The sequence below is a fragment of the Misgurnus anguillicaudatus genome, chromosome 9 (genome assembly GCF_027580225.2).
Source record: "Misgurnus anguillicaudatus chromosome 9, ASM2758022v2, whole genome shotgun sequence".
NCBI lineage: Eukaryota > Metazoa > Chordata > Actinopteri > Cypriniformes > Cobitidae > Misgurnus > Misgurnus anguillicaudatus.
The window spans coordinates 13099952-13122838 of NC_073345.2; the positions used below are offsets into that span (position 1 = coordinate 13099952).

The following is a 22887-nucleotide window of genomic DNA, read 5'->3' on the forward strand; positions in this document are numbered from 1 at the left end:
AAAGTTATATTTTTGGTGAGTTTTTGTCTTTATTACACAGTGAGGTTAGGAGAGGACAGGAAAGTACAGGGAGGAGAGAGGGGTACGGGATGGGCAAGTGACCACTAGCCGGGAATTGAACTTGGATCGCCGAAAGTGCGAAAGCACCACATGTCGGAGCACTACCCACTACACCATCGGCTCCGACGAGAAGTTGTGGTTTAAAAGTGCATATTTTTTTCTTTTTCTTGTCAAAGATGACAATGGTTTTGCTAAAGACCCTCAATATGCCATGTTTGGGATTGTTTAGAGTCCTTTGAAACTCCGTTGAAACTGCAATTTTGAACTGCATTGGAACTGTTGTGTGTTGGGGTCCATTAAAGTCCATTAAAGTGAGAAAAATCCTGGAGTGTTTTCCTCAAAAAACATAATTTCTTCTGGACTGAACAAAGAAAGACATCAACATTTTGGATGACATGGTGGTGAATAAATTATTTGGATTTTTTTTTTAAGAAAATTGACTAATCCCTTTAACTGCCCATCGTCAATTATTGCTTGCATAATTTAAAGGACTGGAGTCAATTATTCAGCTTATAAAACGGTTACCACAAACGTAGCTCTGGTGGTTATTTTACGACATTTGACATAATGCATAAAATAATGCATACCCGAGGATAATTTCTCAACCTATTTTTAACCTTTATTAGAAAGTGCAACTTGATGCATGGTTTAGGTCGAATGTAAATATTGTAACATTTTAAAATTGCAGGCTATCATGCTACTGTTCTGGCCTATGGACAGACGGGCTCTGGCAAGACATTCTCCATGGGTGGCACGTATACGTCAGAACAAGAAAATGAGCCCACTGTTGGTGTCATCCCTCGAGTCATCCGACGAATCTTTCAGGAAAAGGCTAAATGCGCAGACTGTGAATTTGTATTGGCTGTGTCATATCTTGAGGTATAGATCATTGTTTGCATTATGTGGCATATTTTCTGTTTTATTTTAAATATTCATAATCGTGACTCATCAAAGCTCATTACTTTGTTTGATCTTAGATTTACAATGAAGAGATTCTAGACCTGCTGTGCACGTCAAAGGACAAACCTGTCATCAGTATCAGAGAGGATCCAAAGGAAGGCATTAAAGTGAGCTTTGTAACCCTGCTGAACCAAAATTGTCAATATGGACTGTGGCTATGAATCTCAGAGCATGCGGCGTAAATGTTACCTTAAATATGATGCTTTAATCCTTTGGCACAAGACCCATGCAGACCAGTTGTGTTTGATATTCTGTGGTATTTTTGAAGTTTGTACTTAAAAGCATACTGAATAGTTTTAGACAGTATCAGTAAGTTTACACATTACCAAATCAAAAGTTTGACCATATTGGTTCGATCGGATGTTCTGACTCTCATTTGGTTGTGTATGGTGTAGATTGTGGGCCTGACAGAAAAGGAGGTGTCCACTGCACATGAGATGGTGGGATGTCTGGAGTTGGGGAACTCTGCACGAACTGTGGGATCTACGGCCATGAACGCAGCCTCATCCCGATCGCACGCCATCTTTACCATATCACTGGAGCAGCGACGCAAAGGAGACAAGTATGTTTACTAAGATCACGTTCACATGACTGATGTGAGAAGGCCTTGACTCCAAACATTCCTCTGATTGAGCACGGGGCACCCAAGATGCCATTCACAGTTTGTCCATTAACGTATACAGGAAAATAGGGTCTTATGAGGGTTATAGTCCCTTGGGGGTAAAAATGACCCCAGAGATTAAAAGGGTGATTACAAAAAATATATACTTTTTTAATGATAGAAATAATATATCATTTGTTTCATTTACTTCCCATCTATACATTAATGCTGTGTTTTGGGAGATATGAAGTACTTTCATACCCGTTTACCACTCAATTCCACAACAATTTGATTTAAATTATTTTAGATCTTGATCTAGATGTTATGTGTTGAATTCAGCCATTTGGTTTTTAGAAAAAACAGATTTATGGTTACAGTTTAGGAAGTAAATCATTTTGACCAGCAGAGGCCCATAGAAACCCATTCATTTCACTGAATGTGGCCAACTGCTCAACTTCAGTACTTTATTTATACATTTTATGAATTTATGTTAATATATACATTAGAAAGGACAATAAAAATAAATATTATTTTAAATAGTATAATTTTTTTGTAGTTTTTGATGCATTTTGAAATGTCTGTTTTTACAAAATGCCACAGAAATTTGACTGCGTGTGTGTGTGTTACATCTTTGTTTTGCGTCTGTGGCTGTTTTTAGAATTGACCCCAAGGGTCTTATTAGGGTTAAATAACGTCACGTTTGTATCCTGAAGTGTTGGTAATTTTAAATGGCCAATGGTTTGTGAGTGTGACATCAGAGGCGGTTTCCCGGACAGGGTTTAGATTAATCCAGGACTAGGCCTTAGTTATACTTGCATCATTGTTTACTTTGGGATTTGTACATTTGCATATTGTGAATGTGAACATGTACTAACACTTACACACCAAAGGAAATGTAAAATCATTAATCTGAAAGTAGGTGCTCTTTAAAGATTTGCAAACTTTCAGCGTTATTTTATAAATGTCAACAAAAAACTAAATTACATTTTCCATTAACCAATGTTTTGTGATATCATGCGCTAGAGACGGTTCTTGTTTCGCCATATGAGGTCAAACATGACCTTTTCTGTCATCTTGCCTCCAGCCAAACGAATTGTGCCAAATACTAAAGAATGATCATGTAACTTTTACGCACGTCAGGTGACCTGTAAATGTGCAAAACATTCAGTTTCATTTTTGTGATGCATTTGCTTTTAGAATTGCCTGAAAAACCTCCTCATCCGAGCGTAAATACATTTTTGCGATTTATGGGAGTTTATGTGAAATTGCTGTTTCCATTGAGCGCATTTTCGCCATTTTAATATGCGCAATTTTGTGTTTGTAAAGGAGTGACATCATGATCTCCAAACTACACTTGGTGGATCTTGCTGGATCTGAGAGACAGAAAAAAACTAAAGCAGAGGGCGATCGCCTAAAAGAGGGTGAGTAGTACTAGATAACTTCAAACTAAGCACTATTAAATCTCCACATTGACAGATTCTGATGAATTAAAAATAACTAATACCTGCCTAACATACAGTACTGTGCACAAGTCTTAGGCCACCATGCCAGAATTAGATTTGTTGTTTTTGCAATGTTATAGTGATCATGTATAATTGTTTCTTAGTCTCTTTAGTAGAAAACATCCAGAAAATACATAAAAATGTGAATGTAGTATTAAAAACTATAAAAATGTAAACAGATGTGTCAAGTTTTTATGGTAAACTCATCTTCCACTTGAGCAATAGCAGGAAACTGACGATCTCTTAAACCTAAAAAAATTAAATCCTAATTTCTAATTTTAAAGAAATTAGCCTGTTTACTTCATTCTGCTCAAAAACGCTCAAAATGTGTTCACACTAAACACAGACGATGCCTAAAGAAGACATTTTGTCCTGAAAATTTAATTTTTTGTACATATTGCCTGTATTTTCTGTTTGTATCTTAATAAATATATTGAAAAACAAATATTGATGGACATTAAAACTTCTAAAACAACAAGTCTGGTGGTGGTGGCCTAAGACTTTTGCACAGTACTGTAAATCTCTATATAACATTTATGTGGCAATGTTTTATAAGATTCACTTATGTAATTATTTGTTATGTTTGTAATGAAAAGGAATCAGCATTAATCGTGGACTGCTGTCTCTTGGAAACGTGATCAGCGCGCTTGGTGATGAAAGCAAGAAGGGAACTTTCGTACCATACAGAGACTCTAAGCTGACGCGTCTCCTGCAGGGTAAGACTGATACGTTTAAGATCTACGTTCATATGGATCTGTAGTTTTTAACATTGCTTTATAATGAGAAACTTCATGCAAATGCTTCTCAAAACCTTCCCTAGACTCTCTCGGAGGAAACAGTCACACGTTAATGATTGCGTGCATCAGCCCAGCGGACTCCAACATTGAGGAAACCATCAATACGTTGCGATACGCCGATCGTGCCCGTAAAATAAAAAATAAACCGATTTTGAATGTTGACCCACGTGCAGCGGAAATGAAGCGACTCAAACAGCAGGTACCTAGAAATTTTATATTTTTTAAGTGGATATTTGAGCAGTTATAATTCAGGTTAATGTTTTCAGCTTCCTGTTATGAAAATTCAGCTTTATTGTTTTTCTAACTCAGGTTCAAGATCCTCAAGTGATGCTGCTACACGCTCGTGGAGGAGTTGCTCCTGTATTGACTGGGTATGACGTCCTTATGTCTCTACAAAAATGCAAAATTGGGACGAGAAATAAATCATCTGTGCAGTTGTGGATGTGACAATATCTTTGTTTCCATAGGTCTGAGCCGGCAGATAACGTCTCAAAGATCCTGGAGCTGAACCGCAATCTACAAGATGAAAACAGCAAGCTGAGCCGAGAGCTGAGTGAGGCCGTAGGGCAGACGGCGCTCATGTTTGAAAGAATTATCATGGTAATGACATTTTTAGCTCAGCAGCAGGTGTTTTTGTTAACTTAGTTAAATAAAAGCTAATCTTCTAAACTGGCATGGTTTTTCTAGACGGAGCAGGCGAATGATAAATTGCAATGCAAACTGGAGGAGTTAAGGCAGCATGCAGCGTAAGTGTCAGCTTTTACTGATCAGTGGACCAATCACATTAAGCGATTTATTGACATGTTTTCAATGCAGGTGTAAGGTTGACCTACAGAAGGTTGTGGAGACTCTGGAGGACCAGGAATTGAAGGAGAACGTGGAGGTGATTAGGAACCTTCAACAACTCATCCTGGAACTGCAGGTGAAGATTACAAACACACGTGGAAGATTCCTGCAATTCTTTTGAATGTTAATAGTGAATGCACTTCTATGTCCATGAGTGTAATATGACTTCCTTCAAAATGTGCAATGTCATCTTTTAATAGAGTGAAAGTGCTGGGATCGCGGCCACCATTGATGCCATAACCTCGGGCAATGCCTCGACTCTTGATCCACTGACTGACGCCGCCACCACAGCTGCTGGCTCACCAGTGGTATGTGTGCCACTTAGTTAAAGGGCACCTATTATGCAAAATCCACTTTTACAAGGTGTTTGGACATAAATGTGCGTTGGCAGTGTGTGAACAAAAATCCACCAGTCCTATTCAACCAAAGCAGTCTCATTAGCCATGCCGTTTTGATTCTTTTGTTAATGTGATGTCACACTGATAAAGCTCCGCCTACAGCCACTCACTGACAGTTTGGCATTGCTATTATTTCAACCCTCAGTGAGTTGTACGCAGTCCAATATCTCAATAGTGAGACACTTTTGTCTCAGATTGTATTCACAGCAATCAGATCTATTTTAATGGAAAGCTCCCACTGTCTCTGGTAAGGGATTGAGGAGCTGTAACTCATTTGCATGTTAAGGTACACACACAAAAACAGCACAGGAACTCCCACCCAAACAGGCATTTTGGACATGCTATAATAAGTAATCTGTGATGTATTTTGGGCTAAAACTTCACAGACACATTTTGGGCACACCTTGAGACTTGTATTACATCTTGTAAAAATGGGTATAATATGTGCACTTTAAACTGCTATGTTTTGCAAAACTAATATGTTTTCAGGGCACTGATGTCAAATATGTATTGGTTTTGTGCTTAACTTTAAGGTCTGCAGTGCTGATCCTCGGGCCAAAGATTCTCCTGAAGCATACACGGCCCAGCATGCACTGCGGCAGGCTCAGATGTCTAAAGAACTGATTGAGCTCAATAAAGTTTTGGCTCTGAAAGAGGCTTTCGTCAAGAAGATGTGTCAAAATGACAGCCATTTGGAACCGATGCAAACAGAACATCAGGTGAGACTTGAAGTGTGTTCACAATTGGCAGATTTGGTTAGATTGAAATAAACTCGTTGGTGTGGTTCATTTGTGTAAGTCTGAATGCTGCCACCTGAACCATGGTGCGCACCAAACAAGCAGACCAAGACCGCTGAATTATGTTTCCGACTTTTGGTTTAATGCAGATCTATCTTTTTTTTTTCAGGAGAACATTATGAGTTTGCACACTGCAGTTGGCTCCCTACAGAAGGAAAAGGAAGATCTCATCCTAGCCCTCCAGTCTGCTAAAAAGGACACTAATCAGGCCAAGTAACTCCATATTTTTTGGCCTATTTCCATCTGAATTTAAACTGTCTGCACTTGTTTCCATGTTCAAGAGTTAAGCATTTTTGCTTCCTTCTCACTCCATGTTTCACTCTAGACTCAGTGAACAACGCAGGAAGAGGCTTCAGGAACTGGAAGGACAAATCACCGAACTAAAGAAGAAACTTCAAGACCAGTCCAAACTGTTAAAGCTCAAAGAGTCGTCCGTGCGCAACGTAGCCAAACTCAACCAGGAAATCCAGGTTTGTTCGCAGTGAACGTGAACTGGCAACCAAAGTTCATTTGCTGAAGATCATTTTGTAGTGTAAATGATGACTGATGTGGTGTTAAAGTGGATGTGTGCAGGCTATGAAGTCTCAGCGCGTTCAGCTCATGCGGCAGATGAAGGAAGACTCTGAGAAGTTTCGTGTGTGGAAGCAGAAGAAAGATAAGGAAGTTCTGCAACTTAAAGAAAAGGTGGGAGACCTCAGATGTTTGTTTGTTTGTTTGTTGAAAAGTTGCTTTTTGTGTTTGTTTCAACTTGTTTTGGTGGGTGCAGGATCGTAAGCGTCAATACGAGATGCTGAAGCTGGAGAGAGACTTCCAGAAACAGGCCAGCGTCCTCCGCCGCAAAACTGAAGAGGTGAGCTGTTACTCTGACTGCAATGCGAGTCTTTTGAAAGCAATAACATGCTCCAGAAGTTTTCTGGAAATTAAAAATTATCCATTATTCCCTGACTTTTTAAGCACGCATGCTAAACTGTTTGCTTTAAATGCTTATATCTTATGTATGTTTAATAATGAATGTTGATTCATTCTAAAATGTTTTTTGGCATACTTGTGTTTGACACATGAAAAAGTCTCGGGTTACGTATGTAACTGTTGTTCCCTGAGAAGGGAACGAGGCACTGCGTCTCCCTTGCCATACTTCCTGCGTCCCCGTAATGCCTTTGGCAATATTTCAGATAGCGATATACTTCCTGGCTCCCATGTCAACCTGTCTTTGTCGTTAAGCCTCACCATTGGTTGAATTTGTTATACATATTCAGATGCACTTACCCCTGGAGGGGTCCCCAAAGTGTCACCGCAGTGACGCAGCGCGAGTTTCCTCGAAAGGGAACTGTAACAATATATCTTAAAAGGTAACATGATGTAACCTTGCTCTCATTTGAAATGTGTCCCCACATTTAGTCCTTGAATTTGAGGGAATTGGACCTGGAAAGTCCTTGAAAGGTCCTTAAATTTGAAGTTAACTAAGGTGTTGGAACCCTAAATGCATAGTTTATTTTATTTGTGCATGTACACAGTCGTTTAACGCATATGCATTAAGACAAAATGCAATGCATCTCCTGTACTACCCCTGCATGTGTGACCTACACGTAAAAGGTAAAAAAATCCGGCAGTGTGTGAACAGTATGTGCATACTATTCTGATGAATGCACGCTGTACAAGGACCCTTGCGTATACGTAAAAAACTGAACTATAATTCTAGCTACTGAAGACTGATGTTGGGCACGTTGCGAGGTATAACATTAGCAGTTTAAAATTAATGTGTTTTGCAGAACAAACCCGAGAAATATTGTGTGTGCTGTGCACATTGAGTCCTTTTTCAGCCCACCATCTGTTTGCCAAGAGCGCTTGCGACATCATGTGGCTTGGCTGTACGTTCATTTTCTAGGGGTTAAAGCCTGAGCCTGAACATTTTTGGGGGGCAGACACGTTGTTGAAACTGACTAGTAATGTATCTGCCATTGCTATTAGCACCTGACCGGCTCAAACTACAGATTATGATGGGCTATTTGAAACACCAATATAAAGGTTACTAACTAAAACATGGCGCAAACTAAAAACTTTTTGTTAAACTTTTTTGTCATCATTCACTATATGCCAAAAAGTAAAACATGATCAGACTTAACAAATTCAGTCACTTTGTGCTTTTAAAGGTTAATACATCAATGTGGTGCCCTTTGAGAGTAAAAATAAGTGACGTAGATCAGTAATTCTTAACGTTATTCCTGGAGGCCCACTGCTCTGCACATTTTGTATGTCTCTTTTATCTGAAAGACTCAGTTCAGTTCATGGAGAGCTCTTCTAATGAGCTGATGATTTGAATCAGGTGTGTTAAATAAGGGAGACATACAAAATGTGCAGGGCAGTGGGCCTCCAGGAATAACGTTAAGAACCACTGACGTAGATTATGATGAATTGTATGTTCTTAAAAATCTTTGGTTATATGCATGCATGGTAATAATAGGGCACACAAATGAGATTCACCATTGGTCAAACATGTTTAATGTTTAACAATTAGTGGTGGCATTAAAAACAGATTTATTACTGAACACCAAGCAACCTTTGCACCCTAAATTTTAAGTGGATTAACATTTAAGGTTACTTAATTCAAATGATGTTTGACTTTCCAGACACCTAGGAATTCAGTCAAGTGCATTTGCCTTTTGCATTGTTCTTTTTGCAAAGCATAACAGTCAAGAGCTACCCATTTCACACACACATGCAGGCATGTTTGTCATTATATTATTAATCGTACGCGTTAACGCACACACGCAAACCAGATTAACGAACCATCAGCGAATGCGTGTGTTTGTCAGGATGAAGTCGGATCTGGTCATGTGGATGCATTAACGCGTGTGATCACAGAATATTATAATGCAAGCAAAACGTTTTGACACAAACGAAACTTAATACTGATATCAAGAGACAGCATTTGAAATGGACAGTTTTGTCAAAGCAGCCCCTGCTTCTCTTAATTTTTTTAAATAATAAACATTCACTTATTGACTATTTGTTTGTTTTTACAGGCGGCTGCTGCTAACAAGCGACTCAAAGATGCTCTGCTGAAGAGAAGTGAAGTGGCGGAGAAGCGTAAAGATTTTCAGAGCCGTGGAGCAGAGGGCGTCGCTAACAGAGTCAAGGCATCTCATTTAAAGACAAACTACAACAAGAGAAATTTGACCCTGTCTGTCAAAATTGTTTTCTAGAAAAACTCATCCTAATGTAAAGAACACTGTGTGAAAACATAACCTTGATATCTTTAAAACTGATAGAGTGAGATCATGTCAAATATTGAAATCAAAATTCGATACTCCAAATCTCATTATTAGACTATAAAAATTTTGCCTGGATTTTAAGGACAGGGTCACATGGGTAGCCATTTAAATGGTCTATTCTAGCTTTAACACTGCATAGACTCTGTCCTAAATTCTGTCTTTTTTTGATTGGTTTAGGCTTGGTTACTGAATGAGGTGGAAGTGCTTGTGAGCACAGAAGAGGCCCGCAGACACCTACAGGACCTGCTGGAAGACAGGAAAATGCTGGCAGAGGAGATCTCACAGCTCCGGCAGCAGATGGAGGCAGGAGAGAGGCCTGTAGCCAAAGTCAGGGTGAGAATCACACAAACCATTTTGGATGAACACAGCAATTTTGGAATTCTGAACACATTTGAAAACTACATTTGAAACGGGGTGCATGATTTGGAAACACTTTGGAAAAGGGAGTCGGGCCAACTACCAAAACACACTTGTAGCCAATCAGCAGTAAGGTGTGTGTCCAGGGCCGGCGCCACGGGGGGCGTTGCCCCCTCACTGGCACTATCCCGCCCCCTCAGATCATCATTAATGTTGAATTGGATTTTAATGATAAAATGCCCTATTTAAAAATCACATTTGCCTTGTGTATTGTCTTCCTAAAGTGAATTTTATAGTCTAATTATTTAACAAAACAAAAAAACAAGTGTGCATGTATTCTACCGTGACACACGCCCACTCCATGTGTATAGGCTTGTTCGGCTTCGTGCGGCGCCGCTGGAACTGTCAGGCGGGGGCATCAGAGTGCCGCGAGAGCGAGACAAAATTACACTTAGTGTGATTTCTCGGGTCGTTCTCGCGGTACTTTGATGTCATCCGGCTGTTGGTTCTTGCGGCGGCGCATGAAGTTGAACACAGTTGACGCACGCCGACAATGAGCCCGCGTTCTGAGTCTCAGCGGGAAATCAAGATGTCGAAGTGGTAAAGTATATAAAAAGCTACAGACAGGAGTGGGAGAGTGACCTGGGCCTGCCCTGTAGCAATGGATATATGGAAAATAGCACTGCAAGTTCTGCAACCGGACTCCGGATTGTCACACATCAATTAATGCCGTGGTGTGGATGAATTATCGGAGCATTTCAGGTGCTGAGATCCAAATGTTTGGCTGTCATTAAGTCAATTCTGGCACCATGAGCTTCAGCCAGACTGTACATACTTTTGAAAAGTTCAGATGTTCATGTTCTTCAGCATCCTTGCAAGTTAACGTACAACAAACAGCCTATTATTGTTCTGCATTTAACGTTAAAGGTAAGCATGTACGAACACGATCTCTCTCTCACACACACGCCTGTTTATCAGGAGTAAATAGATAAAAAACAGACATTGTTGAATTTATAATTAACGAATTTGAACAAGCCTATCCTACAACATAGCTGTATGTAAACGAGTTGTCATTTTGCTATTGTGGTTCTCTAGCTGCTTAATCGCTAGCTTATGGTGCATTACTTGTGGCAGTTAAAATAACTACGTTATATGATCAAATTTAACCAAAATGTTGATAAAATGTTGCGTTTTGACCGTTTTTGGACTGAAAACCATCAACTCTATTTGCCAACACTGTCCCCCACCATTATGTAAAATTTCTTGAACTAACAGTTTCTGAAAGCAAACATGAACATTTCATAATTTCAAGGATTTATATTGCATTAACTAATTTCACCATGGACATTCGAAAATGGATTAAAAAGAAACTACAGCAACTGCCACTACCTCTGGGTCTGAACTTCAAATGAGCAGTGTTGTACTAATATGTAACCTTAGGTATGTGGTTTTTGTTGTTGTTGTATTGTTTAGAGCTCTGTACGTTGCTCACTATAGCTGTAGTTTTTGTTAGGAATAATTGACGACGGGCCATTGAATTATAAGAAAATGATGCACACCAAGGTGGTAATGCGGCACGACGCGAAGCGGAGTGCCGTTACACCGCAGGTGTGCATTATTTTCAAATAATTCAAAGGACCGGAGTCAATTATTCCACTTATACCACGGTTACCACAAACATTGCTCTGGTGCCTATTTTTAAGACATTTGAAAAATTAGGTGTGCGGTTTACAGAAAAATAATCAACACCCATAGAACATTTCTCAGCCAATCAGAATGCAGCATTCAACAGACCCGTGGTATAAGTGGTTGTATTACAGAGATGTTTGGTTATAACACGTTAAAACTTAATGTACCAGACCTATGTATTTTCTAGCTAGGGGATATTCATGTGATCGCCCCCTCTGGTATTTTAGACGCCCCCTCATCAGCGCTCGGCTGGCGCCGGCACTGTGTGTGTGTGTATACTAACAGACATCGTTACCTGGGTTGTGTATGTGTGGGGTGGGCCCATGGATTAAAGTTCTCCGTCGTAGCGACGGATTTCCGTCGATTGCAGCGAGTCTACGACCGATTTCCGTCAGTTGCAAAATTATTAAATTAAAGGAATAGTCTACCCTTTTGCCATATTAAACTGTTATTACCTCAACCTAGACGAATTAATACATACCTATCTTTTTTCAATGCGTACACTGTGCAGCGCGTTGTGAATGTGTTAGCATTTAGCCTATAGCCCCATTCATTACTATGGTACCAAAAAAAAGTTTTATTTTGTGGCAACATACTTACTGGTATAACTCCTCATGTAACAGTCTTTAAATAGGGAAAACACGGAAGTGTTTGGTGGCTTCCATGTTTGGTACCATAGGAATGAATGGGGCTGGGCTGGGTGCTGGCACATTCGCGACGCGCTGTACAGTGCACGCATTGAAAAAATATAGATATGTATTAATTCGTCTAAGTTGAGGTTATAAAATAGTTTAATATGGCAAAAGGGTAGACTATTCCTTTAACTTTTCATATAAAGACGCCGTGTATTCACCTTGTTAAGTGGAATGTGATCAAAGCCTGGAGTGGAGCGAAATCACGTTCCTCTCTCCACTGTTAGCGTTCTGTAATCACTACGCACCAGACAACTCCGGGTTTTCTGGCTGAATCTCACGTTAAGCTGAGGAAAAACTGTATTTCTGCTAGCATGGACATACTTGTAATGCAGGAAGGATCCAATGTTTTGGACATCGATAAAGGTGTATAAGACCAATGGAGATTAACTTGGCTTAGCGAAATGAGGAAGATTGGCAAGCCTTTCAGTTCGTGAGCTAAGAAAATCAAACAGCCAGGTAATTTACGTGTCTTTGCACAGTAAGCCTAGGGTCCTGTATTTTGGGGGTAATTAAATTGTCTCATACGTGATCGTTTTTGACTGCTACGCTGATCTAACCAGTGGCTGATACAACGAGTTTGTTAAACTCATGGGTAAACTTCACGTGGCGCCACCAGAACCAGTCAGATGACATCAAAATCCCATGAGAGCGAACCGAGAACTCATTAGACGAGACTGCTTCTGAAATGCTCTCGCAGTACTTTGATGTCATCCAACTGTCAGTTCTACAGTTGCATGTGCGCGTGGTCAGGAAATCTTGACGTTTGTACATGTATCCGCATTTAAAGACAAGTGATTTTAAATGAAAACAATAACAACAGTCTTAAATATGCGCGCTGTTTCTGTGTGAGGGGAATAAGCAAGTCGCGCATTCGCTTCTCTTTGAGCTTGTGAGTATTTTTGCCGCTTTATTGGCCTTAAATACACATAAGGTTATGCGTCAGAAATCCTGTTTTTGCAAGTATCCTCAAACACGACCATTTAGGGCTTAGGAGTAAATAAACAGCAGAAAAAAGGGTAAATTAAATTTTTTGCTTATATCTGTCACTAATGTTAATCAAACAATCAATCTCTCACTGCTCTTAAATCAATTTATACCTTTACTAAGATATATACATTATTGTTTATTATCCTTATTTCATCACTGACTGTTTATCCTTAGTGAGCTTGAATTTTGCTCTTGTGTAATATACGCACGTTGCGCACAATGTGTTGTTTTAAGTGCATAACATTGCGTATAAAATAGCACCTCAGCTCTGCCTCTATTGTAAAATAATAATTTGTTGATAAAGGGTACAGTCATTCAATGTACAACTGTCACTATGATTACAGGCGTCCTGTGTGAATTGTACACGAGTTTTATTCGAGTTGCTCGTTCAGGGTTTAATTCATACATACTGTATTAGAGCTGTGACTGTAAGCTGTTGTGTGAACAGAACAGACCCTGGATTGTTCGTTTATGTGCACTGAATAATATGATAAAGTTGTATTTGTTCACATTAGTAAATGCATTATATAACATGAACAAACTATGAAAAATATAGAGTATATAAGCATTTATTAATTCATGTTTATGTCCTTAAAGTTATTGATGTTATTGTTAGTTCATGGTGCATTAACTAATGTTAACAGTTTCAACCTTGATTTAAAAAAAATGTATAAGTAAATGCCAAAATTAATAAGATTTACAATTAATAAATAATTAAGATTCATTAAAGATGGTGATATTGGTATTTCTTTTTATATAGTGAGTTATTTAGCTGTTTCACCTTAATCTGAAATGCCCTGCAAACTACATCTTACAGAATTAATTTTTTTAGTTTGTCACAAGTAGATTAACATGACGGGATAACGTTTTTAACCCTTAGTGCAGGAGTCACAAGTGTTTTGTTTTAGACAGGTAATGGTTATTAAAGGTAATGGTTCAATTAAAGGAAGGTAAAGCTGTAAATTAACAAACTATATATAAACCTATCATATGTTGTAATTAAGTGTTTATTCACAAAAACACATACTCGCACTGCTGCTGTATTTCATAGTGACAGTTGGCAACCCTATAAATGCCACAGTAGACTTCAATATGGCATTAATGGCAAAAACATCTCCCCTTAGGGGCCAGTCACACCAAAAGCGTTTATGGCAGTTGCAGGCGCCTTTTTTGAATGATATTCTATGGGCAGGGAGCGTTTGCACGCTGTTTATGCGTGCCGAGCGCCTTGCGGTTTTTGCCGCCTGCCGCGCACGCGTTTTTGAAGGAACGCTGAGAGCGGAGAAGCGCCCGAATGAGGGGAGAGGCGGGCCTTACGTTGTGGTGAGGGAAGTTTACAGTTGCTTTGAAGAACCGGACTCCACTCGCTCACTCTCTCCTGCGTGTTTGTGCACCTCTTACCCTCAAACAAGGTCAGAGCAAGCGCCCTCTTTTTAAAGTTTCTGCTAATATGACAGTTAACAGCAAAAGAGCGCTCACGCTTCAATATTTGATTGACAAGACACCTGACAGCTCGGTGGTTGCTTAGCAATATGAAAAGCCGGGTTGCACTGCTCTTTTTTTTAAAAAAGGCAGTGCGTCGCGCCTTGCGTTTGCAAGCGTTTAAAGGGCTTTTGGTGTGACTGGCCCCTTAGAATGCTATTGGTCTCGCATGTTTACAAGGAATATGACTTGGCCTGAAAAAAAATTCAGTCAGAAGAATTTTTTTCACTTTAATCCATGTGTGGGTCTATCAAAAGAAGGTCCAGATTCTATTGGTGAAGGGGCATGTTCAAGTGATTTCAAATGTCAACATTGGCTTTCAGAGATCATGCACCCTGCCTTTAATGGAATGACACACAAAAAGGTTTGCCCATGTTAGCCCGTATACGTATAATTCAGCGATGCCTCACTGAATGCCTTATTCTGCTGTCATGTAATGCGTTTTAATGCTTTGCTTTTTCAGCGTCGCACGTTTACTATCTCAGAGCTGGAGGGCCAGAGTGATCTGGAGGCTTCCATCAGCAAGCAGGTGGAGAGTCTGGAGACAGAGATGGGTCTCAGGTCAGATGTTATTGCTTGCTGCCAGTCTAGCAATGCCCCATTTAAAAAAAAAACACACACACCCTTCTCCATGTACAGTTTCTGAAAGTATAGCACACAAGTTGTATGAACTAATGAAATAATTTTACATTACACACAACTCTCTTTGTCTTTTTGATCTCACAGAAGTGCTCAGATAGCTGACCTGCAGCAGAAGGTTCTGGATGCAGATAATGAAGGTCGAATGAAGCAGCGCTGGGATTCCATCACCACCATCATAGAGGCCAAAAGCGCCCTGAAAATCCTCATGGCGGAGGTGAGCCGTAAAGCAGATAGCTGAGATGTTTTGGGGATATTTACACGTTGTACTGCAAATGTGGGTTGACTGACTCTTATTTTCTGTACCCGGTTCAGGTGGTAGCTTCCAAAACTGCTAATGCCAAGCTGGAGAGTGAGCTGAAGCAGGAGAAAGCCAATCTTTTGGACATGCAGAAGATGCTGAGTGATGAGAGGAAGCTCATGTCAACTATGGACATGGAGCACCAGAGTCGCTTGGTGGAACTGGAGCAGAGACACCAGGAGAAGGTCTGCCTGTCAAAGCGACATACAAATGAGATGGCATATGTTCATGAGCTTTTTTAAAGTGCCGTTTTCATTCAAACTCCTGAGCTTGGTTGTCGTGATTGTCTTGGGGTTGTTTTTCATTTGAGTCATCTTTAAAATAATCAAACCCCTTGAAGTGAAATAAGAACAGAGTTCCCTTATGTTAACACAGTTTCTGTGGGTTTACATGCCAATTGTGGTTAAAATAAGCTATTATTTGACCATCACTAATGTTCAATTTGTGCTCCAGGTTTTGTATCTTCTCGGGCAGCTTCAGAATAAGCCTGTGAAGGAGGAGGAACATGAGGAGGTGTCTAAACGGGAGAAAGAACTACTGCAGCGCCTGCAGTTCCAGGTGTGATTTTAATCTTTTTAAAGTATCTGGATTTTATTTTTTATTAGAAGGACAATCCCAAAGTGATGGGAGTGAGTGTCTGCTCCTTCATAGTGGTTACATGGAAACAGGCACCCAGCTGCTACTAATGGCGCTTTTCCATTGCATAGCACCCCACGGTTTAGTCCAGCCCGGGTCGTGTCAGCTCACCTTACTTTGGCGTGGTTAGCTTTTCCATCGAGTTTAGTATCATTTCGCAGTGGGAGGGATTATAGGCGTGTCGTTATATTTGCGCTGCCTGCTGTGACATCATACAAGTGAGAGCGTCGTTGTATATTCCAATACAGTTATTTATTTCTCAGTCCACCACAAAATTAAAAATTTACCACCACAAACAGATGTTTGCACATCGCGTTTATCACTATACCTCTGTCTCACATGACAGTTTCTGTACAAACACCCGCGGCGTCAGCCGACGCCGCTCCGCGGAGCCTCGTTTAGGTTGCATTTAAGCATATATAATACTGACGTGCTCGTCGTAAATGTTCCGCCACAAACTGCAAGTCTGGAAAAAACTGTTATGGTGTCACTGATTCTCAACCTGTGGATGTTTTTCAGACAGAGCATGCTAGCATTGAGGTAAAGCTAATTTTACATTATAGGGATGATGTGATTCTCTCAGACCAATCAGTGATCTACAGTGTTTTCACGTCACGTTTGGTATCAGCTCGGGTCGCTTGGAACCCCAACCGAGGTGGTACGAAAAAAAGTATCGGGTACTACGTACTGCACCCAATGGAAAAGCTCCCAAAAGTAAGCCGACCCAAACTAAACCAAACCAAACCGTGGGGTACTATGCAATGGAAAAGCGCCATAAGACACAATGATTATTTTATTATTACTCCCTAAAAATATTGTTGGAGACAACAAAAAATCTTGCCTAAAGCTGCGTTCACACCTAATAACATATACTGAGCAGCTGAACAAAACTGAACAAAGAAAGACATCTTGGTTGACATGGGAATTAATAAATTATAAAAGTGTACTAATCCTTTAAATAAAATGGGAGTCACAATTGGAAAACAACTGAGAAATCTTTATTTATAGTGTTCATTCTCTTAGTTGTTGTGTTTTTTTGTCACAGGAAGAGGAAATTGAAAAGCTGCGTGAACTTAGCGAGCAGAATCAGAAACTTAAGGAAGAAACCGAACAGTACAAGCAGGTAAAAGGCACAGTTCATACCGACCGCCATTTAATTGCCAAAACAATCATTTCACATTTACATTAAGGTATTTAAGTCTAAGGGGCTGTTTACATTTGGTATTAAAATGTGTTTTCGTCGATTGGATCACAAGTGGACGAGAGAGACACATAACGTTTACACGTGATATTTAAATCCATCTCTTTTGTTCCGCTTTCTGTCCTGAATACTGTGAGGGGTGGTCTGTCGAGACTGTGCGAGTCTCTCTGCTGTCATTTAAACGCGAGCGGGAGTAAAGTTTATATGGACGCAAACTAATATTATGTCAGAGTCCACTGCTTGTGTTGTAAGTAAACATGCTGCACAGTGTTTTGTACATGAATATGTTGGAGCTTTCTCTAATATTTTAGCGCAATTGATAAAAAAGAACACGCAACTTTCACACGCTTGCAAAATGAAACTACGCAGAAATCAGGCACTTTAGTTTTATCAATGAAAGGCTAAAAATAGCGCTTTCACCGTGTGTTGGCGCCAGAAGTCAGAAAAGACGTAAAACATTGTGTTCAGTACTTCAGATTAGATAACTGGGCAGACAGATCTGTTGTTTCAACCGTTCATTCAAACGAATCCGTTCAAAGGAGTCAGTTCGCGAATCGGACGCGGTGTTTTCTAATCCAGGCTGAGCAGCGCAAAACTGTAAAAAAAAGTGTTTCTGTAACAACACGAAAAACATTTCCTCGGTGGATATGATTTGGTCTTCCGACCTTTCGCCATCGAGTCAGTTTTGTTTTGAGTAATAAAAGCACGGAGACAGTTCAAGGACAGAAAGCGTGCACGCGCGGCTTTTCTCTCTGTCACACAAACAAAACTTATTATCACTCATTAATCACATGAAATGAGCCTAATCTTTGCACGGACAGTGCACCACGAGACATAAGCCCATCGCGCTGTTGTACTGGCTGCTTAATTCGCGCTATCCCGCCATTGTTTACTGAAGCTGTTTGTGAACAAGGCACGGCTGCACACACACATGGGACGGAGAGGCAGCGTCACGAGTTCTAAAACAACGCTTAGGTGCCCGCAGATGCGCCCGCAGATGCGCCTGCCTATTAATCGGCCTAATTTTGCAGCAAATTTTCAAAAAATCGGCCAATTAATCGGCCGGCCGATAAATCGGTCGACCTCTACTCAAGACTAACTTTTCTCACTGATTGCACAGGTGTGCCTAACTTTGTTTCTTAGGTGCACCAGCACAAAAGTTAGGTGCAATCAAATATTTTACTGCATCGCATTTAACACTGCAGTTTTACAAGAACCAAAACCTGTTAACCCGCACAAGGACACAGGTATCCTAAAGCATTCTTTATTTACATTAATTTGAAGTTTCTGTTAATTTAAATGTACTTACCTCAGACATCATTAAAAAGGGTTAAGACTTAATATTCCTATAGTGATAGTAATGTCTTAATTTTTGTCCGGAGTTATGAATATGTATTGAATTTAAAATATGACCCTTAGTCGCAGTCATTGAGAAAAATACTTGTGCATGGTCGTCATGAAAGCACTCGATAAAACCATGTCCATTGGGGCTAACCTGGTTAATTCAAAGTCTGCATATTTGGCGAAATACACGGATGTGTAATATATTATGCATATTTATTCCAAACACGGAGATATGAGCAGTGCTAGAGGCTTTAACCATTCACACTCAGTCTGTTTCATTTATACGTGAAGCCGGAGGGCACTAACGTCAGAAAGCCCCATAGTGAGACTCGCAGAAGACGACGTAGTGTCAAAGATGTCCATGAACAGTCACGTGGAGAACGCTGTTTTGAATAATAACAGGCAAATAAAGATGTTTTGATGCATGGAGACAATAAACACGATTATATGTGGTTTATCTGTGTTCTTTACACTGTCGTTTATTTTTATAACATTACTGTATATTTATAATGCTATATGCTAATCGAGCATAGCCTTTAGCATAAAATAGTTTATTTTCTGTCTCATTTTGTGATCCGAAGCCACACGAGATCACGCATGGTTGTTTAAAGCATTCGAATTTTAATGTTATAAAGTGAGTTTTATTAAAAACCTTTTTATTTGTCGTGTTTTGATGGTGTGCTAATCTAACATACTGCGGTTTTGTATACACTTGAGAGATGTTTTTAGGAATAGTTTCAACTTGTAAAGCTTCTTTGTAGGCAAGTTTCTTTTTGTAAGCAAGGCATTTGATACAAAAAAGTGAATTGAGACTTTTGATCAAAGAAAGGAGGGATTAAAACACCGAATAGAAATGTGAAATTCATGAGTAAATATAATAATAAAAAATATCTTTCAATGTGACATCATTGCTGTACATCGGGTTTATGTTCAAGCCATTTTTCTTTATAAGACTTACACTCTGGCTTGGACTGGAAGGTTGATGGCTCCGTGTCAGAGCATTGGTTATGATTTTCGGATGGATCAGCATTCTTAACAAAAGTTTTTAATCGTTCTTTTCGTCGTTTCTCATCATCTGCGGCTACATCCACTCTGTCTATTCTGAAGAAATGAAAACCAGCTGCCCCAAAGAGATCATTTGCAATCGCACAAATGCTACCAAATATATCTTGAGGTCACAGAAATTAAATTTGTGCATCATTTTCTTTAAAACCAGAAATTGACAATTAGGATTTTTTATCTCAACAGAAACTTCAACTGGCCCAGTTGACCAGCGCAAAGAAGGTCCTCTCTGCTGTGAACGAGTCACCTGATACATCTTTCGAATATGTTCCTCCTAAGGTGAACCTTACTGCTTTCTGCTTGTATGATTTTGTGGGGGTTTTTTTTCATCTCATTTGAGTGTTCTGTCTTGTTTTGCATGTTAAGCCCAAGCCCAAAAGCTACTCGACCGCACGGGCTCGTCTCCAGGAACCCATAGATTTGGATGAACTGATATCTCCATCCGAGTCTGAGAAAGAGGAAGACGAGTGGCGTCCAGAGAAAACTGAGAGAGCAAGAAGAAGCTCCAAGAAATCCAAAGTGACAGGGGTGAGGGTTTAACCAGGAAACTAGGGCGTACATTTTAATTCAGAGGTTAGCTGTTTAAGTTAGTGTTTTGTGTACAGATTGTTCACTGATTTTAAAAAAGGATGTCCAAGTGCGCTTTAGATCAAACCAAGCCCATAATAATTTTTATTCTGCAGTGCTTTCTCATTTGCATACTCTCTCCTTAGTGTGCATGTCGGGGTCGCTGTGTTAACAAGCTTTGTCGCTGCCGTAAGGGAAAAATGACCTGTGGAGAAAACTGCCTTTGCGATCACGAGAAATGTCGCAATATGGAGAACCGCACCAGTCTGGTTAGTATAATATCCTTTGAGATTTTTGTTTATGCTGTATTTACGCTTTCTTACGTTATTTATTTATTTTTTTCTTTCTTTTGACAGGACACTGCTGAAATCGGTGATGTGGGTAAGGATGCTGTTGCAATTCCTGAGGATCCCACAGCGATTAGTCCTCAAGATTCCACATTTTTCAGACCGCCGAGTGTCCCCCCAACTAAAAAGGTAAATCATGCATTTCTATTTCTTGCAGTATAAAACAGGCAGAGTTCCATGCATATTATGTATTTGTTTATCAAAATAGTATATAGTAGGGATGGGAAGATTCCACGATTTTTCGGCGCATCACCATAAAAAGTTAACGATGCGATGTGCATCGTATACAAATTAGCATTCGCAATGGATTGCTTCTAACATATTTAGCATGGGTTAAAAAAACAGATTTATTTATGTATAATTATTAGTAGATGTGCTGTACTTTTATTATTTAGAAAGTGACCAATATTTTAAGATTGCTTTCTCCTCTCTAAACTGTTGCTACGTCCTGCTGACTGTATCACAACACTATGGAAACCAAGGCGTATTTTATAGTCACATTGAGCATAACCTCCAAGTAATTAATTAAATCCATAGATGTGGAAATTATCGCACATCCCTATCTTAAAGTGGTCTTATAATGGTTCTAAAGCCCATATACAAATCCAATGTGTGGAAACTATCTGTACCATATAAAAATGCAAAGCGTAATTTTTTTCATTGCATCATACTGCATTGAATGACATCGTGTTGAACCGAACCAAATTGAACCGTACTGCATTGTAATGAGGTGAAACGCATCAGTAGCTGGTTAAAATGTAGCTTTAATGTGTATCGTAGGCTATGCATCAAGATGCATATCGCATCGGCATCAGTTATGGAGATGCACAAGTGACAGCCTTTTAGTGCTTCAAATTCTTGGAAAGTTACACGGATATAACACTTGTGAACTAGTATTTATTTCTTGTGATGTGCAGGAGATTGGAGACATGGGCCACCTGCCTGCAGACCTGAAGCTGGAGAAGAAACCCATCCTTGCTGACAATGAGAGTGACAGTGATGAAGAAGAAGCTCTAAACAGCACAGCCAGTTTCCTCCGGAAGAACAAGCGTGGCCTGAATAACTTTAAAAACAGCTTCTTCTCTGGCTGCACACCAATACGTGAAGAACATTAGCATTGTTGTGTTGCCGAATGTGGTAAATATGACCGCTAGTATGTCTTGTCTCGTCTTTGTTTTGTCTCCTATTCATGTGCTTCTAATGTATTGATTTCTTGAATTTAATCTGTAGTTGTAATATAGTGTAACAACATTTCATTCATTTACATCAGTGGCTAATGCGTTAGCAAGGTGAACTGCAACTGTCATCAAGAATTTTATAGACTTTTTTTTAACAGTTTGGCAGTGATATTGAAAATCATACTTTTTGATGTAAGTTTTATTAAAATGACAGTGACTTTAATAAAGTGTTAATTTTATTTATTTGTGTTTTGAGTTTTTTATTCATGCTACCCATGTTTGCATTGCCCTTTTCTTTATGTGGACATGGGACACTTCAGGTGGCTTAAAGGCGGAGTCCATGATGTTTGAAAGCCAATGTTGATATTTGAAATCACCTAAACAAACACGCCCCGACCCCAATAGAATCTGGACCTTCTGTTGATAGACCCGCCCCACACATACGCAACCCTGCATTTGATTTGATTTGATTGGCTATACGTGTGTTTTGGTAGTCGGCCCGTCTCCTTTTCCAACGCGTTTTTCAAACATCGTGGACTCCGCCTTTAATGAATTAAAAGGGACATTTCACAAGACTTTGTTTTAAAATGTCAATTAAACCTTTGGTGTCCCCAGAGTACATATGTGAAGATAATTTATCATATAGATAATTTATTATAACATGTTAAAATTGTCACTTTGTAGGTGTGAGCAAAAATGTGCCGTTTTGGGTGTGTCCTTTAAAATGCAAATGAGCTGATGGTCGGATAGTGCAGATTAAGGGGCAGTATTATCCCTTTCTGACATAACAAGGGGAGCCAAATTTCAATGATCTATTTTTTCACATGCTTGTGGAGAATGGTTTTCCAAAACTAAGTTACAAGGTTGATCTTATTCACATTTTCTAGGTTAATAAAATCACTGGGAACCCAATTAAATCACTTAAAAATGGAAAGAGTCAGATTTTCATGGTATGTCCCCTTTATTAAAGTGTAATGAAATTTTTGTCATGAATTACTTCTAGTTCCGTAAGACCTTCGCTCAACTTCAGAACACAAATGAAGATTTTTCTTAAATATTTCTGAGCGCCCCCATAGACAGCAATGCAACTCACAACTTTCCAGGCACAGAAAGGCATTAAAGACATCATTAAAATAGTCTGTGGGACTTCTGTGGTTTAATCTTCATTT

General features: G+C 39.6%; 1 protein-coding gene across 6 annotated transcripts in view; it reads left to right on the forward strand.

The window, feature by feature from the left end:
* The window catches only part of kif4 (kinesin family member 4), an 84666-nt gene extending 62709 nt beyond the window's left edge, over positions 1 to 21957 (forward strand). For 2 of the 6 annotated variants that reach the window (XM_073871150.1, XM_073871151.1), the window contains exons 4-31: positions 749 to 939; positions 1038 to 1127; positions 1416 to 1582; positions 2948 to 3042; positions 3720 to 3839; positions 3944 to 4119; positions 4230 to 4291; positions 4388 to 4520; positions 4608 to 4666; positions 4737 to 4842; positions 4967 to 5074; positions 5698 to 5883; positions 6071 to 6174; positions 6287 to 6431; positions 6535 to 6645; positions 6728 to 6811; positions 8985 to 9098; positions 9411 to 9566; positions 14907 to 15004; positions 15170 to 15299; positions 15398 to 15568; positions 15837 to 15941; positions 17065 to 17142; positions 19813 to 19905; positions 19993 to 20154; positions 20340 to 20462; positions 20550 to 20669; positions 21458 to 21957. In XM_073871150.1, the coding sequence (XP_073727251.1) occupies positions 749 to 939; positions 1038 to 1127; positions 1416 to 1582; positions 2948 to 3042; positions 3720 to 3839; positions 3944 to 4119; positions 4230 to 4291; positions 4388 to 4520; positions 4608 to 4666; positions 4737 to 4842; positions 4967 to 5074; positions 5698 to 5883; positions 6071 to 6174; positions 6287 to 6431; positions 6535 to 6645; positions 6728 to 6811; positions 8985 to 9098; positions 9411 to 9566; positions 14907 to 15004; positions 15170 to 15299; positions 15398 to 15568; positions 15837 to 15941; positions 17065 to 17142; positions 19813 to 19905; positions 19993 to 20154; positions 20340 to 20462; positions 20550 to 20669; positions 21458 to 21655 (3485 nt within the window). In that variant the 3' untranslated portion in view covers positions 21656 to 21957. The remainder of the gene's footprint in view (positions 1 to 748; positions 940 to 1037; positions 1128 to 1415; positions 1583 to 2947; positions 3043 to 3719; positions 3840 to 3943; positions 4120 to 4229; positions 4292 to 4387; positions 4521 to 4607; positions 4667 to 4736; positions 4843 to 4966; positions 5075 to 5697; positions 5884 to 6070; positions 6175 to 6286; positions 6432 to 6534; positions 6646 to 6727; positions 6812 to 8984; positions 9099 to 9410; positions 9567 to 14906; positions 15005 to 15169; positions 15300 to 15397; positions 15569 to 15836; positions 15942 to 17064; positions 17143 to 19812; positions 19906 to 19992; positions 20155 to 20339; positions 20463 to 20549; positions 20670 to 21457) is intronic. The other 4 variants (XM_073871152.1, XM_073871153.1, XM_073871154.1 and 1 more) reach the window with 3 other exon arrangements.
* Positions 21958 to 22887: the final 930 nt, after the last annotated feature.